The sequence below is a fragment of the Bos mutus genome, chromosome 23, assembly GCF_027580195.1.
Source record: "Bos mutus isolate GX-2022 chromosome 23, NWIPB_WYAK_1.1, whole genome shotgun sequence".
Classification (NCBI taxonomy): Eukaryota; Metazoa; Chordata; class Mammalia; order Artiodactyla; family Bovidae; genus Bos; species Bos mutus.
Window position 1 is genome coordinate 41,693,598 of NC_091639.1, and position 18,028 is coordinate 41,711,625.

Below are 18,028 nucleotides of genomic sequence, written 5' to 3' on the forward strand. Positions count from 1 at the left end.
TGTGCGTGTGTGCGTGCGCCTCTCCGGGACGCCCTTGGCACATGCACGTGAGCGGGCCCTCCGGTCTGGGTGGACTGACGGAGCCTCCCCGGCCTGGCAGGCCTGCAGGCGTGCTCGTGTCTGTGTGTGGTCCCTCCTTCCCGGCCCTGCTCCCATCGGCTGATACTCTGCAGCGTGAGGCTGAATTATCTGGAGTGTCCACCTTGCCCCCGCCACCCTGGGGGTGACCGTGGGGAGACCTGTCTCCGCCTACCTTCTTGTGGCCTGGGGACCACAGGAGTCCCCTGGAAAGAGGCTACTCCCAGTTGGCTCCTGACCCTCCACTCCCTGAGTGCGCCCTGGAGGATCACCCAGCAGTTTCATGTCCAGGTCTGAGCTGGAGGAAGGCGAGGGTACAGGAGAGCGGCCAGGCAGGGCAGATGGCCCTCCAGCCGGGGCCAGGGCAGGGGGCCAGCCTGACCTCTGACTCCTGAGCTGAGGAGCGGGCGAGATGCCTCTGTCCCTGTGACTCACAGGCGGTAGGGCTGCCAGTCCTGTGAGGCGCAGCTCACTTCAGACGCCTCCTCCAAGAGAGAGGAGTTATATTAAGATGGTGAGAAGGGCCGAGGGTCAGGGGACAGGAGGGGGTGGGGCTGATTCAGGTGAGCTGTTCCGTGACAGCCTGGCTGAGAAGGTGATGTTTGATCAGAGACGTGAATGAGTGAAGGGGTGCGCCCTGTGTGTGAGGGGGGCGGGAGCCAGCAGGACAGAGGGCAGAGCAGGTGCAAAGGCCCGGAGGCCAGACCACGCTGGGGCTCAGGGACTGTTTGGGGAGGTCAGTGTGGCCGGAGGGAAGCGAGTCGGGGCAGGGGGTCGGTAAGAGCTGAGGTCCGCGAGGCCGCAGGTGTAGGGAAGGTGCGTGGGGGACTCTCTGAATTCGGTGCCTGTGGCCGCTGGCCCCTGGGAAAGGCCTGGATGCACTGAGGCAAGATCCCTTGCCGGGCTCTGCTCCCAGCGGGACCTGCTGGGCCTGGCTTCCTGGGCAGTACTCTGGGGACTTCCCTGGTGGCCCAGTGGCTAACACCCCATGCTCCCAATGCGGGGGCCAGGGTTGGATCCTTGGTCAGGGAACTAGATCCTGTGTGTGTTAGCTGCTCAATCTTGTCCGATTCTTTGTGGCACCATGAACTGTAGCCCCACAGGCTCCTCTGTCCATGGAATTCTCCAGGTAAGAATTTTTGAGGGGGTTGCCATTTCCTGCTCCAGGGGATCTTCCCAACCCAGGGATCGAACCCAGGTCTCCTGCACTGCAGGCGGACTGTTTACCATCTGAGCCACCAGGCAAGCCCCAGATTCTAGATGCCAGAACTAGAGTTCACGTGCCGCAGTGAGGATCAAAGATCCCGCGTCGCCCCACTGAGGCCCAGCGCAGCCAAATAAATGGATGAGTAAATCAATTTTAATAAAAAGGAGGCAGACCTTTGCCGCCCCTCTGGCTTTTACGGAGATTCTGGGGCAGGGGCCCAGGTTGTGGACACGGTGGGAGGGACCCAGATCCACTCCGGGCTTCCCTCTGAGAGAAGTGTCAGCTCAGATCACCAGTTGCTGGAAACTGGACACATGGGCTGGGACAGGGGGAGCCTGTGGGCATGTCCTGCCTGTCTCCTCATGGTCTGGACAGGCCCCAGACGTGCTGGTGGCTCTCGCCGCGGGCTTGGAGGGAGGCTGGGCAGCAGGGTGGAAGGATTCCCGCCTCTGGCATCGATAGACCTGGGTTTCCCTCAGTAGCTGAGGAATTGAGGCCAACGACTTCTCTCCCATCTGCAGGTCATTGCCTCTAAAATGCAGATAGTAATGTCCACCTGGAAGGGGTGTTGTCCGGAGTAAAGGAGCGAGCTTGAAAGGCACGGTCGCAGGTCAGAACCCAGAGCAGACCTGGGTTGAGCATGGTGGGCGGTTCTCCTGAGAGGCGCCCTCGGGATGGAGGAGAGCTTGGGAGGGAAGTGCTGGGGCCGGTGCCTCCGTGAGCTGGTCCCTTGCTGGTGGCCTGGGACCCGCCCCCTGGGGCTGCTGGGGCACAGCCGAGAGCAGGTCCTCAGTGCTGGGCAGGGCCCTGCGGTCCCCACCCTCTCCCAGTACCGGGCACTCTGGGAGCAGGAGGAATGTGATGGCTGGGTGGAATCAGACGTTTGCAGGTTTCTGCAGTAGATGGAGGGTCTGGGGGGACAGCCTCCCACCAAATCACACCTGTTGTCCTTGGGCCCTTCCAGGGTGAGGCCGCATTTCTGGACTGAGCATCACAAAGGCAGCGCAGTGGAGCTGAGGGTGTCGGAGGTGAATCAGTCTCTCCTCCTCTCCCCGGGGAGGTGGCAGAGCGTGGTGGCAGGGGGAGCCTGGCGGCGACGGGCAAGTGATTCAACTCCTCTGGGCCTCAGTTTCCTCACCTGTACAGCAGGCTGAATGCTAGCACCCCGGGGGGCAGGTGTCTGGTGAGGAACATGAGAGCTGAGACCAGAGCCGGGCGCACAGGAGGCACCCACTCAACGTTAGGTATTATTGTGATTGTTGTTTCACGGTTATTAGGTGAGGAACCTGGGGCCCAGGATGGAAGACAGGCTGGTTTGAGAATACATGGTGACTTAGTGACAGGCAGAACTCAGGCTCTTCCATCGGGCCAGCTTCCAGCACAGCAGAGGGTGCTGGCAATAGGGCTGAGAGCGGGGTGGCCTCCCCGCTGCCCTGGGCTGAGTCCCTGGCCCCTCCTCACCCTGCTGGGCCACTGGGGCAGCTGCAGAACCCCCAGAGCATGGGTACCTTGAGGAAACAGGCTTAGCCCAGAGGATAAGCAGGCAGCTGGCCCTGGACAACTTGGTTGCCTGGGTCCCAGCTTCAGACTCTTCCTCCGGTCTTGGCTGGATTCAGAGTTTAGGGGAGGGCTCACTGAGAGTTTGTCACAGGAGGGTAACGCTTGGAGCTGGAGGGCTTTTTGGGGAAGTTTGATGCGTCTGTCTGTCTCCATGCACCCTCGCCTCTCACCTGGACGAGGAAGCGTCCCTCTGCACTTGGTGGCGCCTGTCTGAGCCTTGGATCTGCTTTGGTGCAGCTGTGTCTCGTTCTGTGCTCTCCCATCCTCTCTGTGTTTGCCTTTCCTCGAACCAGCCACAGGCTCCAGGCCACAGGGCCTTTGCACCTGCCTCATCTTCCATCTGGGCTGTTTTTCCTTCTTCATCTAGGTATTGCCTACCTGTTCTTCGGGTGTCAACTCACGCCTCCTCCTCAGGGGGGGTGCCCTAAGCAGATTCAGGGCCTTATTCCAGGTTCTCACGGGCCCCAGACCTCTTCCCAGCACATCTCAGAGGCTGGATGTGTTGCTATGTGCATCCAGTTAGAGACCATCTCTCCCGCAGGACTCTGTTCCATGAGGACAGGGGCTGGTCTGCGTTTGCTCACTGTGGTCTCCCCGGTGTCCACCGTGGCACGGGGCAGAGTGAGTGCTCAGTAAGTATACTCTGAATGAATGCATGAAGGGACGAGAGGCCCGTATCACCTCCGTCCTTACCGGGGCCCAGGAGAGGTGGGGGTGGAGCTGGAGATGGGACTTCCCTAGAGGGGCCCCTGGGGTGGTATGGCCTCCTTCCTGAGGGTGCTGGTGAGAGATGAGTCAGCGCCAGGCACGCCCAGAGCCTGAGGACAGTGGCGGTGGGGGGCAGCAGAAATGGGGGAGGTCCTTGGAGGTAGGTGGCTCCCTGCAGGCTGGATTCTCAGCAGCTGGCTCTGCCCCAGGGCCATTGGGAGGCAGTGCTGGGTCTGGGCTGGGGACAGACAGCAGGGAGCAGGGAGAGGTGATGCTCTGTGAGTGGCCGCCGCTAGCCTGCCTGTGGTCTTGGCTGAATGGCCGCACTTGGCCAGCCCCTTCCCCACTCTGCCCATTACTCAGGCCCCCTTGCTCCAGTGGGACCTCCGCCCTGCCAGCCTGGCAGTGGGCGGGCTGTGACATAAATTACTTGGAGCGATGACCCTGTGACTTTTATCGGCTCACGTGTTCAATAATGTTCACATGTCCCATTATATCATATTATATTAATACAGAGTCCTATATTCCACGCAGCACAGCACATTAACCTGACTTGGTAGGACACTGGGCAGACGCCGTGGTTGATCTCTCCCTCTTGGCCACGCCCCCATCACTGCCCCCCAGATGAGTCCTTCCAGATGCTCCAGAGGCACTCTGTTCAGAGGTTGTCCCGGCCCTGCCCCCGACTCCCGCAGCTTGGAGAGGTGGCTCAGTGGGTGCTGTGGACCAGGCTTCTGGATGTCACCCCCACATTATGGAGGCCCTGGCCTCTGCCCTTACCTTGCAAGCCCAGGGGGTCATTAAACCTCCATGGAACAGATGTGGAAGCTGAGACTCAGAGATGGGAGGTGTTGGGATCTAGAGATGTGATGAGGAAAGGCCCAGAGCAAGGACTCTTGGCTCCCTGTGCTGGCTGCTTCCCAGGGGGGTGGGCAATGTGGGCAGAGGGCAGGAGGCTGGCAACGGAAGCGGAGTGTGCGCCGGGGCAGGAGGACCCACGGGCCAGAGTCAGACAGACTCGAGTTCAGGTCGCGCTTTGCCACTTGCTGTGTGATTTTCTTTCATTTTCGGCTGCTCTGGGTCTTCATTGCAGAAAGCGATTTCCTTGTTGCGGTACACAGGCTTTCTCTCGTTGCAGAGCACGGGCTTAGTCGCCCCCTGGCATGTGCGATCTTAGTTCCCTGACCAGGGATTGGACCCTGTGTCCTCTGCATCGGAAGGCAGATTCTTAGCCACTGGCCCCCAGGGAAGTCCTCTTGCTGTGTGATTTTGTTTCCGTATTTTCTTGGGCTCCAGTGGTCTCATCTGAAAAACGGAGGTAATAATAGCCTTTGCTTCATGGGGTTGTGGTATGCACATTAAATGAGAAAGTCCCCGTGGGGTGCTTGGCGTGGAATGGGTGCTCCTGAAATGGTAGTTCCTGGGTCCTTTAGGATTCCAGTCACACCTGTGCAGCCTCTGCCCGCTGCCACCCCGCCCGGCTTGCAGGACGCCCGGTCCTGGCCCAACTGTTCCAGGTGTCAGGTCCCTGCTGAGCCTCACCCTCAGCTTGGCCCCCCGGGGTACAGCAGCAGCTTGGGCTGGTCCTGAGCCCCCGGCCCTTGGACATGTGGGCATGGCCTGGTGCCCAGTGCTGCCCAGCACCCTGGCTCACAGGCAGCCTTGTGGCACAGAGAGAGCCCTGCTTGGCCATCCAGCGGGCCGGGGTGGGATGTGACCCTGGGCGCAGGCCTCAGCTCTGAGCCGCGGCCTCTCGTGTCAATCAGGGCGAAGGTTTCCTCTCTCCGGGCGTGGGGAGAGCCAACAGGAGTGTCTGTGTCAGTGCATCGTCTGACTCAGATGCGTAACAACAGCTCCTGGCAGCTTGGATATTTGTGTCTCTTTCCAGGCTTTCATACCTGTTCACTCATGTGAGCCCCACAATGAGGTTGACAGAGGCCAAGTTCTCACCACTGTGCCCACTTGACAGATGAGGAGACTGAGGCTCACAGAAGCGGTGACTGGCCTGTGGTCACGCAGTGAGGTAGTGGGTAGAGGGTGAGGTGGCCTGCTTCTCGCCTCTGGAAACCTGGGCCTTGGACCCTTCTAGGCGAAGGGGGTGTAGCTGCTGTGACCCCACAGGGCTCCCCCCTCAGGCCCCACCCCTTCTCCCCGGCCTCTGGGCTCCTCCATCCCTCCGCCTCCCCCCATGTATGGCTTTTAACAAGGTTACGGAGTCAGCATGTAAGACCTGCAGAAATGAGTGTAATTTATTGATCTACATTTCGCTTATGAAATAGGACAAGTGCTGGTTTGAGGATCTTGTTTGCTCTCGCCCTTGTGCCGCCGGCTCCCCTGCCCGCCCCCCGGGCGCTCTTATCTGCGGTAATTCCTCGGAGCCTGCATCAGAACCCGCTTCTTTGTCAGCCCTGCAAGGCTCTCCACTCCACGCCCTCTATTCTTCTCCAGCCCCCATGCCTTATCGGGGGGCCCCCCTTTCCTGGGCTCCTAAGAAAACATATAATGTTTAAAAGGGTGAGACAAGGGACTGAATAAAGTGCTTTCTGGGGAAATATTTGTTCAAAGGCCTGTTGCCTGCATCTGTCTGGTTCTTTCCTGGAAAACATAATTCAGAGCAGGCCTGGAAATTAATCCAAGTGTCCGCTTGCTTTCCTGATACGAGGCTGGGTGGGTCCCGAGGACGGAGACATGCGGGTGGGGGATGGCCCCCCGCATGATTGCCTTCTCGGTTATCAGCGTGAAATTAGGGGGACAGGGCACAGCAGGCCCCAGGAGAGGCCGGAGCTGAGCCCTGGGGTGGGAGGAGGGAGCCCTCAGCATCTGTGAGCCGGGAACTGCTGTGGAGTGGCCCCTTTCTGCAGAGCAGCGCCCTTCAGTTGCCCAGATGAGGCACCAGACCACGTGAGAGTCAGAACGTGGCTGCATCTCTGTGACCTTGGCAAGGCCCTGAGGCTCTGAGCCTCGGTTTCCTCACTCATCTAGGGTGCTCAGGGGTCTGCTGGGCCTGTCCTCAGCTTGGGGTGGAGGGAGTGAAGTATTCCCTGCATTCATTGGGCCCGATGCTGTGCCAGGCGTCCCAGGACACAGTAGGGAATAAAGAGAGGCCCCTGGATTCATGGAGCTGACTTTTTAGGGGGAGATGGATAATAACTGAAATAAGGGGTTTCCCTGGTGGTCCAGTGGCTAAGACTCCGTGCTCCCAATGCAGGGGACCTAGGTTCAATCCCTGGTCAGGGAACTAGCTTCCACATGCCACAGTGAAGATTGAAGATCCCCCATGCTGCAACTAAGACCCACCTGGCCAAATACATAAATAAAACACTTAAAAATAAATGAAGTAAGCAGTAAATATAGAGCATGTTAGAGAGTGCTCATCGTCTTGAGGGAATCCAAGCCGGGCTTCCCTGGTGGCTCAGATGGTAAAGAATCCGCCCGCAATGCAGGAGACCTGGGTTCACATCCCTGGCTTGGGAAGATCCCCTGGAGAAGGAAATGACAACCCACTCCAGTTTTCTTGCCTGGAGAAGTCCTTGGACAGCGGAGCCTGGCAGGGTACCTGTAGTCTATGGAGTCACAAAGAGTCGAATGTGACTTTCACTTTCTCAAGCAGGCGAGGTAGAGATAGGGTACAGGGGAGGGAAAAGCCAGATTGGTGTTAAACGGGGGGTCTGAGAAGGTGATGTCTGCGTAGGCTTGAAGGGAAGGATGTGAACGAGTGGGCCACATGCCTATCTGGGGGGATTGCGGTCAGGCGGTGGGGACGGCCAGTGCAAAGGCTCCGAGGCAGAGTGTGCCTGGCCTGTTCAAGGGAAGAGCAAGGGGGCTGGTGTGGCTGCGGCTGTGTGAGCTGAGCCGAGGCGGGAGCCAGGACGGGGCTGGAGATGAAGTCAGAGATAATGTGTTGAAAATGCTTTGTTCAAATGCCAAGTGTTGTTGATCATTTTGACAGTGGGCTCTAGGCTTAGCTGTAAAGGGCATTTTATTAGCACCCGGCAGGGGCTCCCCGAAGAAGGCAGCTGTGTGAATTTCGCAGGAAGAGGGGAGGGCTGTGATGTCTTCTGTCTTCCAGCACCTTAAACATTTCAGTCCTTCTGGCTGCAAGATGATACGAGCTCTTTCCAAGCTATTTCCCTATTGTGGCGCCTGCAGGAAAAAGAGATCCGTTGTGACTGTGGTGCCGTGCTGCAGGGGTGGGAGGGGTAGGGGCCTGGTGAGGGGCCCTGACCTGGCCAGTGGGGTCCTGGTGACAGTGGAGGGACCTATACATGCTGACTTGTCTGGGGTCTCAGGAAGGGGGGAGTCAGGGGCCATGAACCCACTCTTTGGTAGCCACGGGTGGGGTTGGTGATCCTAATTAAAAGCTTGGATCCAAAAGGCTTGATGAGGGAATTTCTAATTAAATAAATTTCATCTCATCTGGGAAACAGAGGTTTGCATATGATAAGCATGAAATTAATAATTACGTTTAGAAATTAGCTGTTGCACCAAGCCAAGCCATTTACACAACCCTCAGGGGCTGGCCCCGACCCCGGCCCGATCCTTTGTAGTGGAGACGGATGGTCTGCCGGTCAGGAGCAGAGGCAGTGGCTGAGCAGAGGGGAAGCGGGGCTGGCCCTCCCCTCTGTGGCCGCCGGCCGTGCGGGAGTCCGCCTGGAGGCTGCCAGTGTCTCTGTCAGATCCTGTGTGTGAGCACACGTGTGTGTAGGCTCGCTTGTGAGGCTTGGGAGGCTGAGCTTTCACCGGAGAGTAAAATGGGCTCTGGAACTCATCCCTCTGGCTTTAAATCACGGCTGTGTGTCCTGGGCAAGCTCCTGGACCTTTCCGTACCCAGGTGTAGGGGAAATGAGCACCTCCTTCATACGGTTGTCGTAAGGTTAAAGGTGTTAGTCCTATAAGACCACTGGGCACAGTTCTTGGCACACAGTAAACACTCAATCAATGCTCATCCTCAGGAAGATGATGATTACGTGTGTGCGTGTGTGTGTGTGAATTTAATTCAGCTCAGCCCAAGCCAACCTGTGACGGGTGTGAGCCTGACATATCCAGGCTTTTGAGGTGGAGAAAAATAGAGCTCCCCCCTTGCTCTCGGGGAGCTAGAGCTCGCGCCCCCGTGTCCATCGGCATCAGGAGGAGGCGCTGCAAGAGCACACGGCTCCCGCTTCTCTGTGGCTGTAAACTCGTAAACTGAATGTACTTGCCGTGTTGTGTGTCCACGTGGCTTGGCTGGGTGCTCGTCCCACCTCCTCAGGGACCAGGCTGGCCCGGAACCAGTCAGGGCAGCAGGGTGATGAGACGCCCTGACCCTGAGTTGATGCACTTCCTGCTCACAGCTCAGGGGCCAGAACACGTCAGGTGGGGCATGAGGGGCGCGTCGTCAGATTTGCCAGTATCTGACGGGGAATGAGGGAGGGACGTCTCTCTAAGGACCGGCACCCACGTTGGCCACGTGTGGGCTCACTGAGCATTGTCTCTCCCACTGGAATGTCAGCTCCGTGAAGGCAGGGGTTGGGCTCTGTGGGTTCGCCCCAGTGTCAAATATTCTGCAAAGTGCTTAGTAGGTGCTCAGGGAAGCACTGAGTCAGTTCCATTGCTCAGTCATGTCCGACTCTTTGCGACCCCATGGACTGCAGCATGCCAGGCCTCCCTGTCCATCACCAGCTCCCTGAGTTTACTCAAACTCATGTCCATTGAGTCAGTGATGCCATCCAGCCATCTCATCCTCTGTCGTCCCCTTCTCCTCCTGCCTTCAATCTCTCCCAGCATCAGTGTCTTTTCCACAGCCTTGTCTAACTCAATGAAACTATGAGCCATGCCAAGTAGGGCCACCCAAGATGGGCAGGTCATGGTGGAGAGTTCTGACAAATCGCAGTCCACTGGAGAAGGGAATGGCAAACCACCTCAGTATTTTTGCCTTGAGAACCCCATGAACAGTATGAAAAAGCACTGAGTAAGTGAATTCACAGTGGCATCAGCAGAGTTTCTGGGGCCGGGCTGGGCCCTCTGTGGGAGGGGAGGCTGGCGGCCACGGAGCCAGGTGAGGGGCCCCACGGCATTGTGGGCAGATCTCACCGTCTGCCTGTTTTTTGGCCGTGCTCGTGTGGCCTAGTTCTCTGACCAGGGATTGAACCCTCATCCCCTGCACTGCAAGCCTGGAATCTTAACCACTGGACTGCCAGGGAAGCCCCAGATTTTACTGTCTTTTAGCATAGCACTTGCTGCCTTGGAGACTAACGTCTACTTCTCAGTCCAGGAGGGGACAGGCTGCCAGCCTGAGGGGCCTGTGTGACCCCGGCACAGGTTTGTGTCCAGGCCTGGGGTGGGGGCAGAGAGGGGGGCAGAAGGCCGAGTCCGGGAGCCCCGGGGTGGTGAGCAGGTTGATGGATCGCCTTGGGGCACAGGGCAGCGGGCCCCCAGTGACCCGACACTCGGGGGTCTGGAGCCAGTGGCCGGGCTGTGTCCGCAGGGGAGTGAGGTCTGGTTAATGAGGGCGCCCTGAAGTGAGTGCCCAGGCTGGCCTGGCCTGGATTCCCTCAGGGTCTGTGGGGCAGTGGCTGGTGGCCCCCAGCTGGTCCAGTGGGTGGGTTGGGGGGTGGCGGAAGGTGGTCATTTTTGGGGAAGGCCCGGGACAAGGCCCAGCACGGGGGGCGGACCGTCCTTCCATCGGGGCCCACCCCAGCCCTTCTGCAGACCACCCAGACGCCAGCCCAGCCTCCCCCCAGAGGTTCCCCCACTTTCCAGGCTCTGGAAGCCTGCTTTCTCTGCTCCTGAATACTGGGGCCCCCTCAGAGACGGGTGGTCAGGACTAAAGGCTGGCGCTCCTCTGTGTACCCCATGCACCCCTCTGCCGTACCCCAATTCCCCCCCTAACTGCCCTCCCCAGGCACCTTGAGTGCCCCCTGCCTCACCTCTCTGTGTGCCCCGTTTCTCCTCCCCAATCTGTTTGCACCCTTGGCCCACCCTGCCAGCCTCCACGCTCTCCTTGGGGTTCACAGTCCCACTTTCCCCCCAGTGAATCCCCGTGGCCTCCGACCCAGCCGGGAGCTTCAGCCTGGCGGCATCTCACTCTGGGGAGCTCCTTTCTGGCTCCTCTGGCGGCTGGTGCTCTGAAGGTGGGTTATTTAAATCCATGTTCTCTGCACCTGGCCGAGAGGAGATGATGGCTGATCCGCAAGGGTGTGGGGGGCGCCCGCTGTGTGCCCAGCTCTCAGTGAGACGCTATCTGCCCCCCCCAGGCTCTGGGGAGGTGGGGAGGCTGACAAGGGCATCTCTGCTCCTCCCGGTGCCAGCTCTGCAGCAAAGGCCTCGGGGAGGGTGCGCAGCTCAGCTGGCGAGGGAGGTTGGGGTGGAAGCCGGGCCCTGAGCCTTTGGAAGCTGGCCTTCCCTCTCGCCGACTCTCTGAACCACACTTTCCTGCCTGAGCAGCTTTCATGTACCCAGAAGCCTGGCTGCCTTTTTGTCTGTGAAGGAAACAGCTGATGCTGAGAGCCGGGCAGTGGAGGCACCATGCAGCCAAGATCAGAAGGGCAGGGATCAGGCGGCCACCCTGGGCTCTGACCAGCCTCACGCAGGGTCTCCCACATCCCAAGTGAGAGACGCTGCGGCCAGGCAGGTGGGGGTCCTGAGGTCGACCTGGGTCCTGGCCTGGACTGTGCTGGCGGCCAGAGGGGACTGCAGCCCCCAGCAGTGGCTGCCCAGCCTGGCTTGTGGGTGGAATGGAAAGAGGAGAGTCAGCTGGGAGGGTGGATAGGGCCCCAGGCCAGGAGCTGGGTATGGGGACTTCCTCGGTGGTCCAGTGGCTAAGACCTCAGAGAAGTCTTAGCGTTTGATGTGAGAGGCCCCGGTTCAGTCCTTGGGGAACTCGATGCCACACGCAGCATGGAGATCCCACACACCGTGACGAAGGCCCAGTGCAGCCAAATTAAAAAAAAAAGAGCAGCTGGGTCTGCATCTTGTTTCTGTTCCTCCTGATGGCTCTGCTGCTCATTGGGCACTGTTTCCTCTCTGAGCCTCAGTTTCCTCACCTGGAAAATGGGCACAATGGTCCTAGTCTTGCTCCTGTCTAATAATATCTAGCATTTGCCAAGGGCCCTGTGTGCCAGGCACCGTTTTTAGCCCTGTGTGTGTCCTCTGTGGTGCCATCCTCTCTGTTGTTATTTGGGCCACTTTTTAGGGGTAGGGAGGCTGCTTGCTTGTCTAAGGTGGCACAGCTGGGTGGCGGAGCCCTGGGCAGGTTGGCTCCAGAGAGAGAGGTCTGAGGCCAGGGTTAGGGAGGCAGAGGGAGGGGGAGGGGCGCTGACGCACATACACTCAGGGGAAGGGGGCTGGGGCTCCTGGCAGCTGGCCCTAGGTTCCCTGGTGACAGCCGCGGACATTCCACTGCGTGACTTGGGCTTCCCCAGGCCAGGGTGAGGCACTGACTGCTCTGAACAAAACGCTGGCCTTGACAGGGCCCCAGCCTTCAGAGGCCATGGGGTCTGGGTCCCTGGTGGACTCTGAGATGCTGGGCAGCCTGTTCACCCCTTCGTCCTCCTCGGGATGGGAGGAGGCTATGGCGGGGACCTACCACTTTCAGGGGGTCCTCAGGCTGTGCTGGTGTGGGAGCCAGTGGCCGTGTCTGAGCCTTTGGCACCTGGGTACCACTTACATCCCGGCCGGAGTTGCCATGCCCAGGTGGGTGTGTGGGGCTGCTGGCTGGGCCTGGGGCGAGTTCAGAAGAGACTCGGGTTCCAGCACACAGACACGCATGCCTGTGCCTGTTCCCTCACACATGCACGCAAGTGCACACATGTCCCCTCTGCCTGAAAAGGCCCCCTTCACTTACGTGGTCCCTCCTTCACCACCTTGGGGTCCCGACTCAGTGTCGCCCTGCCAGAGGGGCATCCCCGGCCCTTCTCCCTCACACCCCCCGCGCCCTGCTTTCCTCTTCCTCCTTGCCCCCTGGCCCCGTCTACCCTCTCTGCCTCATCTGCCCCCGTCCACACTGGGAGCCCCACGGGGCAGTGTTCACCACCCGCACCTGCTTTCCGGGCTGGGCCCAGCAGGCTGTTGGTGTTCAGTGATTCGGTAGGAGGACTAAACTGATGCGTGTGCGGCATGCTCAGGGCATACGCTCCAGCACAGGCTCACACACGCACATGTCACACACACACACACGTGTGCGCACGCATGCTTGACATCCGTCTTTATTGTTTTCCAAGCCCGGAAGCAGCTCCTGTCTCCCCACGTGGCAGGGCCTCCTCGTCACTCCCAGAAGCCAGAGGGGGTGGGCGAGGGGGCCCTTATTCAAGTGCTGCCCCTGCAGCCCTTCAGCCCTTCTGCTCTTCCATACAGGTGAGACTTGGCTGGGTGCCAGCTGCAGACACACTGTGTGCCACTCCTGGTTGTCCCACCTGCCTCCTCCCCTTGCAGGGCGACCCCCAGATGCAGTGAGTGTTGGGTTTGGAGGTGCGATGAGCCCAGTTCCCTTGGCATCTCCCCAGTGACCTTGCCCAGCACAACGGGGGGAGCCTCAGAATACTTGCTGAATTGTTGGTCAGGCATCCTAACACTCAGGAGACTGTGCTCCGCGCCCCAGAGTAGCCCGAGTGCTCACAGGGCTCGGCGCTGTGTGAGGTCTGAGCGGGCTACCTGGAGGATGAGGGCTCCTGGGGGGCTGCCCGGAGGAGGTGACACAAGTGGGCCTTGATGCACTAGGAAGATTTGGATGTGGGGAGATGAGGTCATGGGCTTTGTGGGCAGAGGAAGACAGGCAGAGAGGAGGGAGAAACAGGTGGACAAATGGCCCCAGGGTAGGATGGCCGTAGTTGTCAGCTGCTGCTGAAACCTGGCTTCTGGCTGACTCTTGCCCCAGGAGGATGAGACATGAGGTTGTGCCGTCCCCAGTGCCTAGGACAGTGCTCAACACACAGTAGGTGCACAGGGTGTTAGGTGAGAGGAGGAGGGGGCCAGGGAGAGGGAAGCCTGGTGGTGGGGTGGGCGTGGCTGTCTTGAAGGAGAGGAATGTGCTCAGCGGGCACAGGGCAGGGCTCCCCAGGTGGTGCTAGAGGTAATGGAACCACCTATCGGTGCAGGAGACTCGAGGAGGCGTGATCCCTGCGCTAGGAAGATCCCCCAGAGAAGGACGTGGAAATCCATTCCAGCATGCCTGCCTGGGGAATCCCATGGACAGAGGAGCCTGGTGGGCTACAGTCCATGGGGTTGCAAAGAGTTGGATGCAACCGAAGCGACTTTGCACGCACCAGCTGCAGGGCGATGAGAGCTGAGGAGACGCCAGAAGACCACTGGGCCAAGTTGTCACAGGCCCCTGCCCATGGGGTGCTCCTTGCCTTTGCCACCCAACTCCAGGCTGGGGTGGGGGTGAGAGGGAGAGGGCTTGAAGGGCCAGCCAGTCCCAGGAGGTCTCCCCACTAAGCACAGCAGTAACTCTGTGACAGAGAGAGAGAGTGCGAGCGAGAGAGAGCGCTAGGGGTCAGGGGGAGGCCCCTGGGACAGTCTAGGGGTGAGAAACAGTCAGAGAGGGCGCTGTCCCGAGGAAGGGCAAGGGGACAGACTACTGCCCTCATCAGCGCCAACCCTCGAGTGCTGACTGCCCGCCAGGCGCTGCCTGAGTTTCTCCCGTGAATTCCCACATGTGCCCCTCACAACCTCAGAAGAAAGGGATTGGAATTATTTCCATTTTGCAGCTGAGGAAACTGAGGTCCAGAGAGGTGACGTTACCTGCACCCAGGTTTCCCACATCTGGGATTTGAACCTGAGCACTTTAGCTCCCAAATTGCTGCTTGAACCCATCCTCCTGGGACCCTCAGGAGGGTCTGCAGCTGAGGGAGGGAGCCTGCGGGGCGGCAGGAGGAGCTGGCAGAGGTGACCACGTGTAAGAGGATGCATATCCCCTGCACCCTGGTGGGGATGCTGTCTCTATCCCATCTTCTCAGTGCAGGCTCACTGAGGAGGCTCACGGGCAGATCAGGGGCCCTTCCTGGGCTCCTGAAATCAGGGGCCCTGAGCCCTCCTGCAGGCTGGCACACACACCCTGCAGGGACCCCCACCCTTGGTCCTCTGCCCTTTATGGGAGGCCATGTGTGTGCAGGGACAGGGCCGGGGCTCCCTGGGGGAGGCTCCGAGTCCTGGCACCTGGACAGCCGCCTGCCTGCCTGCCCGCTGGCCTGGCCCAGGCCGAGTGCCCAGCCGGGGGGAGAGGGGAGGGGGTTGGAAGCGGGGCTGAGCCTCCTGCGAGCCGCTCTGGCCCTCCTCTGGGCAGGCGCTGTTGACTCCAGCCCCAGCCCCGTGTTGGGAAAAAACATCAAAAGCAGGAGACAAGCTGCTTCTAATTAGGAGGCAAGTGCGTTTCTGGGTGTGTGATCAGGGCCGGCAGAGGTGAGCTGGCGAACAAACAAAGCTCCGTCCTCTCTCGGGGACCTGCTGTGCTGGCCCTGCGTCTCTGCTGTCAGCTCCAGATTCAGGGCGCGTCTCTCCAGAGCAATGACCCTGGGGGTGACGTTTATTTTGTTCTGTTTTATTGTCCGAAAATGTTAAATGTGGCCATTTCAGATGCCCACAAAAGTACAGTGAGCAGGGCAGTGTGCCTCCATCACACCCGCGTCACCGGACAGCCGTCAGCTCTCGGCCAGCGTCATTTCTTCTTCCACGCGTCCTGCCTCAGTTCTTTTGAAGGAAATCCCAGGCTTCATCATATCACGTCATCCCTAAGTATTTTAGTACATGCCCCTGAAACAGTGGGTCTCAACTGGGACAGTTCTGCCCCCAGGGGACATTTGGCAACGTTGCGAGACGTTTCTGGTTGTTACTGGGGGAGGACGAGCTACTGGCATCAGTGGGTAGGGGACAGGGGTGCTGCTCGACACCCTGTGGTGCATGGGGCAGCTCCCCAACAAAGCATCGCAGCCCGCTTCCCTCCACAAGCATTAATAGTGCTGAGGCCGGGAAACCGCGCTAAGAGCTAGGGACTCTTAAAAACCAACCAAGCAACCACAGCTCTAACGCCATCGTCAGACCTTAAAAATAACGATACTTTCTGAATTAATCATCAAGTGTCCAGCCAGAGTCCGCCTTGTAGGGGGTGCTGCGTTCATGCTAAGTGTTCTCTAGGGCCGCAAGGACTGGGCCAGTTTTCAGACTCTGCTGACTCAGGCAGGCAGAGGGACCCGTGTGCTCCAGACCATTCCAATGGGGTTTGCTTTCTAAACATGTGCTGTATTTGCACGGTTCCACACAGAAAATTGGAGTAGGAGATGGCAGCCCATTTCAATACTCTTGCCTGGAAAATCCTGTGGACAGAGGAGCCTGGTGGGCTGCAGTCCACGGGGGTCACAAAGAGTCAGATACAACTGAGCGACCAACCAACAATAACATGGGAAAAATGCAGAGCGTGTAGGGTGGCCTGTCTCCTCCAACCCCGCCCCCGGCCCCTGCACTCTCCAGGGAGGCAGCGCTGTGCTGCGGAGTTTCAGGGCAATCTGAGGATGTTCCGCCGTGGAAGCTGGACCCCCACTGTCCCTGGGGATGGGCACCCCTAGGCAGAGGCCAGGTGGGCAAACCCATGTGCAGGGGGCTCCCCGAGTCCTCCTGTTCTGGAATATTTTCCCATCCCCAGTTGCCATGCAGACTACAGTTCTGGCCGTGAGGTTTTTCCAGCCAGACTTGAGTCTTAATGATTCCCTCGGGGATCAGTCTTGGCCGCGACATCTGCCCAGATCGGTATGCCCACCCTTTCACCCTGTCACTGTGGCCAGTTGAGAGCAGAGCAGAGGGGACACAGGATGGGTACCTGCTGGTGTGGACCAAGCCAGGGGGTGGACAGTGGCGGCCACTGGCAGGCCCTGGGAGCTGGGGGCAGGTGAGGACCCTGTGAGGGGGGCTCAGGAGAGTGCACGCAGCCCCTTCCAGTCCCTGTGGATGCTGGATGTTCACCTCGGAGGAAGGGCGGCTTCGGGCCTCCGGGTCCCACCTTTGCCTGGGGGGCCAGGTGGGAAGCCTGGGGGCAGGAAGGCGCCCTGTGACTGGGGGAGCTGGGCGAGGACCATGAGGTCCGAGTCTGCGGGAGTGGCTGTGGCCCTGGGCTGGCCCTGCCCCCAGGGGCTCTGGGTCCCAGGCTGTGGAGAGAGGCCCCACTCCCTCTGGCCTCCCAGGAGTCCATCCTGGGTGGGGAGGGGGCAGGGGGAGCTGGAGCTGGGCTCTGTGCCCTCTGAGCTGGGCAGGAGGAAGGAGCCAGGGCCCAGAGGGAGCTGTGAGGACGTGGAAGGCTCCTGGGGGGCAGGGGCTGGACTGGAGAAGCCCTCGGGTCCCCGCTGCATCCCCGGGCCAATGCTCACCCAGCCGGGGCTGCTCCCCAGCCAGTATCTCCCAGCTCTTTGTCAGCTGAGGCTCCCAGAGGCTCCCGGGGTGTGTGTGTGTGTGTGTGCACGCGTGTGTGTGCTATCCATGATGGCTCTGGGATGTGTATGTGTGGGTGACAGAGGGCCCACCAGCCCCAGGACTTGGTTGAGGCGAATTGGAAGACTTTCTGGTGGAGGAGGGCTTGATGCGTATCAGCCACTCCCGTCTCACCCTGGTGCCAGCCTCACTCCTGCTGGGAGTTGGCGGGTATCTGGGGAGATGCAGGATCGGGGAGCTGAGCGAGAGGTGGGGGGCAGGCATCGGGACCCTGAGCAGAGCCGGGGCAGGGCTGACCAACAGCTGGCCCAGCTCTCAGCCTCGGTTTCCTCCTCTGTTGGGTGGGGCTGGGACCTGCTCATCCCACGTCAAGAGGGCTCCCCTGGGTTGAGAGGAGACCATGCCCACGGGAAGGGCTGGGACGGTCCCCAGGCGGGAGGCCGGTTGGGGTGTAGGGGCTGACGCTGGCCAGGCAGGGTAGGGTGCCAGCCGCCCCCATCAGCGGCCCCTCTCGCCCCCCAGATCCCCCAGATCAGCTACGCCTCCACAGCTCCCGACCTGAGTGACAACAGCCGCTACGACTTCTTCTCCCGGGTGGTCCCCTCTGACACGTACCAGGCCCAGGCCATGGTGGACATCGTGCGTGCCCTCAAGTGGAACTACGTGTCCACGCTGGCCTCGGAGGGCAGCTATGGCGAGAGCGGCGTGGAGGCCTTCATGCAGAAGTCCCGAGAGGATGGTGAGTTTGCCCGCGGGCTCCCGCTCAGGGCTGGGGCGGGGCTGTCCCCGCGGGGGCCGCTCCGGTTCCTGCCGTGTGCTCTCCTCCTGTCCCGGGGCCCCCTTCCTGGGCCTGAGCCTGTGGCCTCGTGGGCGGGCGGCTGGGTGGCTCCTGGAGGTGGGGGGTGGGCACGAATGGCTCCTGTGGACACGGCCAGGCAGATGGAGGAACCGTCCGTATTCTGGGCACGGGACCCTGTTCTTGGGCAGAGAGGAGGGGAAGGAGATGGGTATGGAGGGGCCCTTGTTCATGGGGGTCTCAGGGACCCAGGAGCCAGGGCCATCCTGGGAGCAAGGGTTTGTTCGCAG

General features: G+C 60.2%; 1 protein-coding gene across 2 annotated transcripts in view; it reads left to right on the top strand.

The window, feature by feature from the left end:
• The window catches only part of GRM4 (glutamate metabotropic receptor 4), a 114,906-nt gene that overhangs the window by 33,946 nt on the left and 62,932 nt on the right, over positions 1 to 18,028 (top strand). For both annotated transcript variants that reach the window (XM_070360659.1, XM_070360660.1), the window contains exon 3: positions 17,465 to 17,681. In XM_070360659.1, coding sequence (XP_070216760.1) covers positions 17,465 to 17,681 — 217 coding nt within the window. The remainder of the gene's footprint in view (positions 1 to 17,464; positions 17,682 to 18,028) is intronic.